Source organism: Nicrophorus vespilloides, unplaced genomic scaffold, assembly GCF_001412225.1.
Source record: "Nicrophorus vespilloides isolate i.1.1-1 unplaced genomic scaffold, Nicve_v1.0, whole genome shotgun sequence".
NCBI lineage: Eukaryota > Metazoa > Arthropoda > Insecta > Coleoptera > Silphidae > Nicrophorus > Nicrophorus vespilloides.
The window spans coordinates 423,291-432,857 of record NW_017100106.1 but is presented as its reverse complement, the minus strand read 5'-3'; the positions used below and the strand labels follow the sequence as shown (position 1 = coordinate 432,857).

Here is a 9,567-nt window from a genome sequence, read left to right as displayed (position 1 = left end):
TTTTCATAATGACCATTCAGTCACGCACCGTCCACCCTAATACATTTCGATTACGTAACTTGTGGCAATCTCGCGATCCAATTCCAATAATGGTCATCGAAACCAAGACGCATCAGTCTAGAATTTCTTTAAGCATTTACTAACTATGGCCGTATCAAAAAAGGTCGACAACCTTTCATTAATATTTTCGTTTTATTAATATAAGACTTTTGTAAGATATATTTTTTAAATATGCTTATTAAATTTTTATTTGTTTATTTATGATTGTTTCAATAAATATTCTATATTTTTATTATTTTATTTATAAGAAAATAAATTTATTCTTGACAGTCGCCAATATATATTTCTTATTAAACAACCACAAAAAAGCGTACTCGATGTGATTGAGTATCAATTGTAATTGATAGAAATAGAGATTCCAAAAGGAATCTAAAATATTTGATTAACTAACTAACATGTCAAACATTCCACCTCCGCATAATGTTGGCTCTTATCTATTTTTCGGACGAAAAACGCACCGAACAAAATGTATGAGGCAATTTTTAGAAAACGTATTATTTTATAACATACCATAAGCATAACATATACCCAAATTCTAAATCGAGTTTTATTGTTCAAGCAGATTCAAGGAAAGATTTCGAACAAAAGACCATTAACAATGAAATAAATAGAAATAATGAACAAAAAATCCATTGAATTTTACATCACAAAAATTATTGGTACTATATTCATAGTAAATTAACAATCCGTTTGCTACCCTAATTGTACGTTAACCCAGGGGTTCCCAAACTGTGTGCCGCAGCTGTGCTATAGGGGCGCCATGAAAATTGAAGAAAAACATAAAGTTTGCTCTGAGCTATCTCAGAGCAAACCAATGATTTGTCTTGGGGCGCCGCGAAACAAATATGATATATTAAGAGTACCGCAAACCGAAAAAGTTTTGAATCCCTGCGTTTAAACTAAAAGTAATACATTTTAAAGATAATAGTTTCAAGAAGAAAAACTTAATAGTATTCATCAAACATACAGATATCACACAAAAAAAAAACAATAAAACGTGAATTATATATATATATATACTTATCATATTTGATTACAATTCAGTGAAACCAAATTATATATTCTATATGATAAAATAACACACGTTTTACAAAAATCTAAATTAACAAATGATGCAATAACTCGCATACTGCTGGTAATCTATTCCGCCAATATCCCAGACTATTTGAAAATGTTTTTTAGATTATAAATATTTTTCAACTCCCTTTGCTTATTGTAATTTGTATGGTTGTATTTCACTACCTGTTATTTTCTGCTATATTTATTGCTAGTATTTTCTTCTGTCAGAGTCATTGTTAAATATTTCAAATAGATTTTCACTTTATCTCCAATAATAATGACTGTTTAATTTCTCCAATAATAAGATGATAACAAAAAATATAAACAAAATAATATAAATTCATAGTAAACACTGAAAATAAGAACTCAATTCTCGTTTTGTGCATTTTATTTTTTTAAAGTCCTCAATTAGTTCGGTTTTCAAATGTCCGTCAGTTCGGCGGAACTGATATGGGAAGTACTACTCAGGTACAATTAAACTATAAGAAATACACATTTGGATAGTATTCGATGTCGACTCTTGATCTAATACTGTTACAAATAAATATTCTAAACCTTCAAATATTTCACTATCTTTGCATACATATGTTATCTATTTATTAATCTAGGAAATTCTAAATGCGTGACGACAGATGACACTTATCATTAATGCAATTAATAGTTTTTATCGTTCTATATTCATTAGAATCTATTCCATATGAATATTCAGTAAATTAGATGAAGGTTGTCATTGACTAAAATTTACTACCCGACTAATATGTTCGTGCTGAATAACTAATGAAACCAAATCCAGATGTTAATGAATACGTTAAGTGACATATGTGAATCTGGGTGAAATTTTCATTGACTAGACAAACTTTTAAGAAGATTTTCTAGGTTATAAGTTGAACAAAATTAGAATTTTACATATTACAGTATTAAAAATTAATTTAAAAAAAATGTTATTAAGAATTTCTTCAACGTGCAATTAAACAAGAAGTGTTTACTATTAAAATATAATGTTAATCAGCTTATGTTTTGATTCAATTTGGACAATAAATTGTTACTATTATGTTTTTAAAATAAATAAATCGAATCTAACATTTAAGAAAAAGTTGAAGATATAATGCCAAGAAATTAACAGGTAATAGACTCATATAATGAAAAGATATACTGTATTATCTTTATTGCAGTAATTATTAATAATTATTACGTATACAAAATTTGCATTATGATGTGTAATCTTTGATTCAAATATCTGTTAAATAAATTGATTTATTTTTGATTATGAGTTCCTTATATAGATAGGTATCAACAATTTCACATTGATTAGAAACAAAATTGAAATATCTTCACTGTAAATATAAGAAACATGTGGATGCGACGGGTATAATATTTTATTTAAAATCGTTTTATTGTCTATATATCTATTTCATACCATAAAAAAAAATAATTTAATGCATATATACTCCTTCAACGTATAATTACAACAATAACTATCTAAAGAAAACAAAAATCACTTTATAAAAATGACCATCATCAAAATTTACTGATGAACAAAAAAATTTTCAGAATTCAATTTTGTACCTATTGCTATTCTATCACAAGCTAGTCCAACTAATCGTACTAGTGTTGCTTTTAATTAATTTTAATTTAAAAATAAATATAGCAACACTTATAAGAATTATTAGCGACATACGTAAAGCTGCTGTTAAATATACATATGCTTCAGTGAAATTCTGAATTAGTTTTAGAGTTTGTTTCGGACCAACATTTAATTTTATTATAGTAGCAAACAATTTATTTTTTTCGTACAATTAGAGTCTAACAATGTAATTTCAATCCTTCAATGTTTCTTCAGGTGTTCAAATATTAATACCATCAATATTATATAGAAAATTAAAAAAATAAGTAATACACATTCAAATAGTTCAAATCCAATTTTTGTTTGTTGTATAGCAAAACAAAAAATATATACCATTATTATAGTATATAAACAAACAAGCTCCCAATGCATGAATGGGGATCAACTTAAAAAAATGTGAGAACGGGGGGTAATACCAGAGTAAAAAATTCTGGAACAGATTAAGCTCGTTAAACGAGGTTTCACTGTATATTGAAACATTTAGATTTCTTTTCAAATTTACATTCTAATGCATGTACATTAAATATGTAAGTGATATTGACAAACGCGATTATTGACTATCGTTTTATTAACAAATTTATTCACTTGAGACAATCATGAATGAAATAGTGAACACACGGCGAACAAAAAGACATTATCCTCGGCAGTAAATGTTATGTCTACTGTTTTAATTCGAGTAATAATTGTCATCGGCTGCTTTGAAAATGAAAAAACAATAACAGGTTATTGTAAATATATATTGTAAGACTTTGAACAATAATTAATTTAAGAAATAACAGGTAAACCCGATACAAATAATTTAATTAAATACAACAATCCTATTAATAATAATTGATATTAAAATAACTTACTAATATCCTAACGAACACACACAGGTGTTAGTCGTTCAGATATGCACGGAGTTTATTTTATCTTCACCTATAAACTACCACACTCCTCGCTTAACCTGTAACGGGCATAATTTCACTAATTTCATATTATTAATTATACTTATTTTCAAGTAAAATTAACGTGCCTATGTTTATTCTTAATCATGTTCTAGCGACAATAAATAACATCCTGATTTGACCGAAATAAAATTAAAATATGTAGAATGATATAAATGACGTAATTTAAAAAATAAATGTTATTTCTTTTGGCAAAGTATGAAGTGCAAGTACATCCGTGCAACAAAAATTCGTAAATGTGTGCATTAAGCGTAAGAACTTTTATGTATGTAATATCTAAGTTAACTTTTTCATTGATATTTATAGATTATTTTTAATGTTAAATTTATAATTATGATTCGCAGTATAACAGTACAAACGTTATAGAACACGATATACTTTTAATCCCGTAATAATATCGGACACTTATTCAAGTACTATTCACAATTATTTGAGTTATACAAGTTGTTTTATTAGTAGGACTCATGTTATCATTCATAGACATTTGATGTTGTTAACAAATACAATTGGTATTGATTTCATTTTGATTGTATTATTACAAGAATTCACACTATAAAATAATAAAATAATATTATCAAATAAATTTGCAAGGACTGCTATTTAAACAAAGTGTTTATTATGATTTAGCAATATGTATATTTTTTTCATCAACAATAAATACAATAAAACGATACTTTTACTTGACATTTACATATAAATAATGAATTAAAACAAATCACAACAATGAAAAAGTAAATTTAATTTGAATTTTATAAAGGAATTGCACTTAATAATTGGTTTTATATTTCTTCATCTCCACCATTATGTGATGGATATTGGTGAGTTGAGTTCTAGTATTGGGGGTCAATAATTTGTGGAATCTATGATAATACTGCACTAGTTGTGTTAATGCCAACTGCAACAGACTGGAGCCCGTGACTAAGTTCGGAAAGGAAAGCAGCACTTCGCGATTCAATTCCTCCAGACTTTTCTTCCAATTAGCCGAGAAGTTTTGAACGATGGGTAAACTTTTCCCCTCATACTTCTTTATCTGCTCTTGATTGCCTTTTTCTATAAAATATTCGCACTCTTTGACGAATTGCATCATTTCACCAAAGTGCGGACTCAGAATTTCCTCCACGTACTCGGAACTTTTAGTAGAGAGCCTCGCCCTGAACGATTCCGCTTCTTTCGAATTATCTCTAGTTCTCTCCATTATAATATTTAAAATCATATCATAATTATTAATTAGATAAATCAACTGCTCTTTGCGTTGCGGAAATATTCCAGCCATCCGCAAAATAAACAGTTCTACCTCCTCCTGCAGTTCAGCCAAAAGTCTATTTACCAATTCATTTGGAAAATTCTCGCTGATTCCAACAAGCGCTGCACTGAACTCAGCATATCTTCGAGTTATCTACAAAACAGTTATTTATTTATTAAATACGTGGAAAGAAAAATATAATGACGTACATAATGTGGTCCCATTTCTCTACTAAACTTCGTTGGATCGCAATCCCTTATACTGTATATATTCAAGCGAAATACTTGCTCAAATCTCGGTAATATTATGGTTTGCAAAGATTCCCAATATTTATCTAAAGCAGGTACACATCTTTTGTGGCACATCAATTGATATCTTAATATCAAATGGAAACATAAGAAGAGAGCTATAGTGTCATAACAATCTGAAACAAAACTTTCCAAATTTTTCTACAACAACAACATTATTTACTATAATTTAAGTATATAGAGCAGTACTTACTGTTAACAGAGATAGAGTTTTTCCCATAATTTGATAAAAAAGGTCTAGTGCAACCTGGCCACGGACCATGAAGAATTCACTTACAAATAAATATTCACGACAGGCATTGTCAACTAAAGCATATTGCTCACTTCTAAATAATGATTCAAAGTGATACTAAAAAAAAGACAAACATTAACAAAAATTATAAAAACTTCTACAAACAAAATACTCTATTTTTTGATTGGGCATGTGGTACAATAATTGGAGCTTCTAGTTGTTGAGCCAAAACATCTCCTCTATTGCCAATAGTGAAAACAGTTCCTTTATGCTTCAAAGTAGTTTTATGAAATAGACCCCTAGTTGCAGTATCTTCAATCCCCATCAAATCATCTTTAGTAGTGCATTCCTCATACTGCAACTTCATTATCCTACCAGAATATGATTTAAAATATGAAAAGTATATTTTGCTCATTGTGTCCACATATTCATTGCATATTTCCTGAGCCACATTCCTCTCATTAGATAAAATAAACTCAAAAAAGAACTTGTATTTAAGCATAGCATTCTGGGGAACTTGGTAATTGGTCATGGGTTTTCTAAACTTAAAAACTTGCTCTAATAAATATGTCCTTATCTTGGCCATCGACTTTATTTTCAGCTTTTCTAAAATGTCTTTAACATCCATACATGATTTAGATTCTTTAAAGCTTTGCTCTTTCACAAAGTTAATTTTATGGTTCAACACTTGCAAATGGTTCAGAAATTCTTTGTCTGTCACTGGGCAATCCAATATTCCATTAATCAAAGTGTCTGAGACTACCATGTCATCAATAAACTGACTAAGCTGACCCCGTATACTTTGCCTATTACTCAACTCTTGACTCATAGACACAGATTTTCTTTGCAGAGATAATATCTCACTACTAATACTTCCCAAATCATTTTGGAAGCCCAGCAGCATCGATTCCATTCTCTCCAGAATTTGGTCACATGCAGAGATTTGATTGTGTAAACTTGCAATATTCTGGCTCTCCTTAATGTAATCTTGTATCGACTTATTTTCTACTTCCTTTAACTCTTTTTCAATCTCCCTGGAGTACTGCCGAAGATCTGTCCCAGTTTTAAGTATATCCTGCACCAATTCATCTTCAAGATTCTGTTGAAATTGAGTATCCGAATCATCCAACACCTTAATTTTACTCATTCTATAAAATTGGATTCACACGCCTATCATATGACAATATTGTTTTTATTTTACACGTCAAAACAAATAACTGACAGCTATGACAGTTTTTGACAGAAAGTGGTTATCGAGGTTATGTTTGATCTTATGAAGTTTGATTTGTGCGCTCTCTTCTTAATAATGATAACAGGCATAACAGGTTGCAAAGTGGAATAATATAATTCGATACTATTATTAAAATTATATTTAAATCAGTTTAATAATGCTCAATTCTTATGAGAAAACATATTTACATTTTAAGAGAAGTATCAATTATTTTATCCTTGAATATCACATAAATTTCTTCTATTGGTAATAGTGTTTCATTTCGGGCTTTTTTTGCTCATTTTCAAGAGAATTTTATCATGGCTGAAGCACTTGTGAACTTTTCTGATTGGTTAGGAAATAAATTAAAAGAATTGAACACTGATGAAAGTGTGTTCGGTTCTTACATTAGCGGAATATTGGATAGTGATGAAACGGCGGATGAAAAGAATGAAGCGTTACAAGGTATCCTCTCAGAAATCGTCGAAAATGTGAGTTCATTTAAAATCCTAATAAGGAACCTTCTCAAATTCCCCCAAATGAATTTAAATATAAATTTAAATGATTGCTAATTGCATTTTTATTGAACCAGGAAAATAATCTGAATGACTTATGTGCTGAAATATTGGATATGTGGTGTAAGCTGCAGACAAAGGAATCAGCTAGCTCTGTGAAAGATCCTTTAGAGGATGTTGATGTTAAATTGGCCAAATTAATGGAATCTCAATGTCTACAAACCACGAAGCAGAAGCAGTACACTGATGAGGAACGTAAAATTAGGGAGGCTATTCTTGCTCAATACAGTCAGATGACTGATGATGAAGAGGAAGAAGATGATGTATGTGTAAGTCCAGAAGCAGGTATGCAGAAAAATATGAATGCTCAAAATGTTGCTCAAGCTGAAAAAGAAAAGAGAGAAAATGCTAAGCAAGAGAGCCAGAAAAAGAAGGAAAAAGATAAAGAAGATAGGTATTAAATAGAAAACTATCTTAGTTCTTACAAAATTTTTAATTGATTTTCTAAATTTTAGGCAAAAACAAAAGCAACTTCAAGAAGATAAAAAAGAAAAGAGGAAGACTCAGAAAGGTGAACGCAGACGGTAGCAACGCTAATGATGATTTGATGTTTTGTTATATAAAAATAATTACATATTAATATATCTGTTAATACAAATGCTATGAATTTGGATTTAAATTTTTTTCTTTTTGTTTGAAATTTTATTTTATAAGAACTTAATACAATAAATGCCAGATAAAATTATTGTAGTTTGAATGTTTTCATAAGCAGGTAAAAAAATGCATACATTAAATTGATAAATGTATAATACAAGTTTGGTTTTGATGTAATGGCAGTACCAATTATGAAAGGTTTTACGATTTGTGCATACTAAATTTTCAAGTTTAGTGTACTTTAATGAATGAAATCAATATTTTCAGGAACTTTAAAAAGTACATATACCAGGAGTATTGCCCGTAGTATTTCCGTCCAAAAAATAACAGATTAAAAAGGATAAAAGGGCGGAGGTTTTAAATATTAACAATAATAATTCAAAAATATAAAAGAATGTAAATTATAATTAAAATGCAAAATTTACATAGAGGTATCGACTGAACTTTGGCCACAATCCATTGAATTTTTGAAATAAATAACCTTCAGTTATTGTTTAAAGAAAAAATTAGAAATAATAGTCAATTAAGGGAGAAAGGATTCTTTATTTTTATAAAGACGCGCATTATACATACAGTGACTGAAAAACTGTGTGCCGCGGCACTATGCTCGAATTATCATAATTTTGGATTTCGCTTTCGTGCTCATATTCTCAACTACTACAGCTATTAAATCTGTGTTTCCCTTTGGATCGTCGTACCTTTGCGAATTATTTTTCTTCACATTAACAGAAATTAAATCGAAAAACGATTACAAATGGATGAGGAGTTACGTGTTTATCAAATTTGGATCAGCGTTTTGACTTAATTCTTTTTCAAAATCAATTGCACCCTTGTCACTAATTAAATTATTATCTATATATTGTATGTTTGATAAAGTATATTTAATTTTGTTGAAATTAATTCCCTTGTCTAGTGTGCCGAAAGGTATAAAAGTTAACAGTAAGTGATATTATATAATAAAATTAGTTTATTAATAACAATAAATTAATTTTAATTTAGAATATTTCTTAATTTTAAGGTTTATTATGGATAAGTCAACAAAATCAAATAAAATAATAATAATTTATTGTTATTAATAATAAATAACAACAATTAATAATCTAATTGTATTATAGATTATTTCTTATTGTTTTACTTTATTATAAATAAGTCAATGCAATAACAATAATATATTGTTATTAACAATATATAATAACAATTAATAAACTAATAGTATTTTAGATTATTTTTTAGTGTTAAAGTTTATTATGAATATGTCTATTTCAAATAATATAAGATACTGTTAGGATTTTGCTTGTCATGATTTTGATACTGTCGAGATTTCGATAAAGACCCGGGAAACTACAGGAAAATATTTCAATACACATATTTTTTTCCACGACAAAGATTTCCAACGATTAACGCTTTTGTGACAATAACAATTTTATTGTATTCTTTGTTGAAAAACCCACTTTGATATTAGATAACTATAAAAAGATGTGTCATTGACACCTTAAAAAGTTATTTTTTAATATATTTACAAACATGTTTTTATTTTATGATTTCAAGAAAATGCAATAAGAAGTTACCGCAGTTCGGGATAACCGTGGTCGCGGCCGTCCTAGTATTTATTTTATAAGCTAAACAATAAAATTACAGATTGCATTGTAAAATGATTCAAAATGATTTTTTATATATCAATATAATATGCAAATAAAAGCGATGTTTGTATTAAG

At 28.5% G+C, this 9,567-nt stretch overlaps 2 protein-coding genes across 2 annotated transcripts; one reads left to right on the top strand and one right to left on the bottom strand.

The window, feature by feature from the left end:
- Window positions 1-4,393: 4,393 nt before the first annotated feature.
- On the bottom strand, window positions 4,394-6,696 carry LOC108568303 (vacuolar protein sorting-associated protein 52 homolog). The gene is made up of 4 exons (XM_017929302.1): window positions 5,646-6,696; window positions 5,435-5,590; window positions 5,143-5,382; window positions 4,394-5,086 (listed from the first exon to the last, which is right to left on the bottom strand). The coding sequence occupies exons 1-4, from the start codon at window positions 6,618-6,620 to the stop codon at window positions 4,457-4,459; spliced, it is 2,001 nt and encodes a 666-aa protein (XP_017784791.1). The 5' UTR covers window positions 6,621-6,696; the 3' UTR covers window positions 4,394-4,456.
- Window positions 6,697-6,916: 220 nt separating this feature from the next.
- On the top strand, window positions 6,917-7,929 carry LOC108568304 (coiled-coil domain-containing protein 43). The gene is made up of 3 exons (XM_017929303.1): window positions 6,917-7,174; window positions 7,276-7,652; window positions 7,714-7,929. The coding sequence occupies exons 1-3, from the start codon at window positions 7,004-7,006 to the stop codon at window positions 7,784-7,786; spliced, it is 621 nt and encodes a 206-aa protein (XP_017784792.1). The 5' UTR covers window positions 6,917-7,003; the 3' UTR covers window positions 7,787-7,929.
- The last annotated feature ends 1,638 nt before the right edge of the window (window positions 7,930-9,567 follow it).

Excerpts from the sequence above, each read along its gene's own strand:
- LOC108568304 (XM_017929303.1), top strand. The coding sequence starts at position 7,004 with ATGGCTGAAGCACTTGTGAACTTTTCTGATTGGTTAGGAAATAAATTA. Across the intron at positions 7,175-7,275 it reads TCTCAGAAATCGTCGAAAAT|GAAAATAATCTGAATGACTT; the intron begins GTGAGTTCATTT and ends TTATTGAACCAG. Across the intron at positions 7,653-7,713 it reads GAAAAAGATAAAGAAGATAG|GCAAAAACAAAAGCAACTTC; the intron begins GTATTAAATAGA and ends TCTAAATTTTAG.
- LOC108568303 (XM_017929302.1), bottom strand. The coding sequence starts at position 6,620 with ATGAGTAAAATTAAGGTGTTGGATGATTCGGATACTCAATTTCAACAG. Across the intron at positions 5,591-5,645 it reads ATGCCCAATCAAAAAATAGA|TATCACTTTGAATCATTATT; the intron begins GTATTTTGTTTG and ends TCTTTTTTTTAG. Across the intron at positions 5,087-5,142 it reads GAGAAATGGGACCACATTAT|ATAACTCGAAGATATGCTGA; the intron begins GTACGTCATTAT and ends ACTGTTTTGTAG.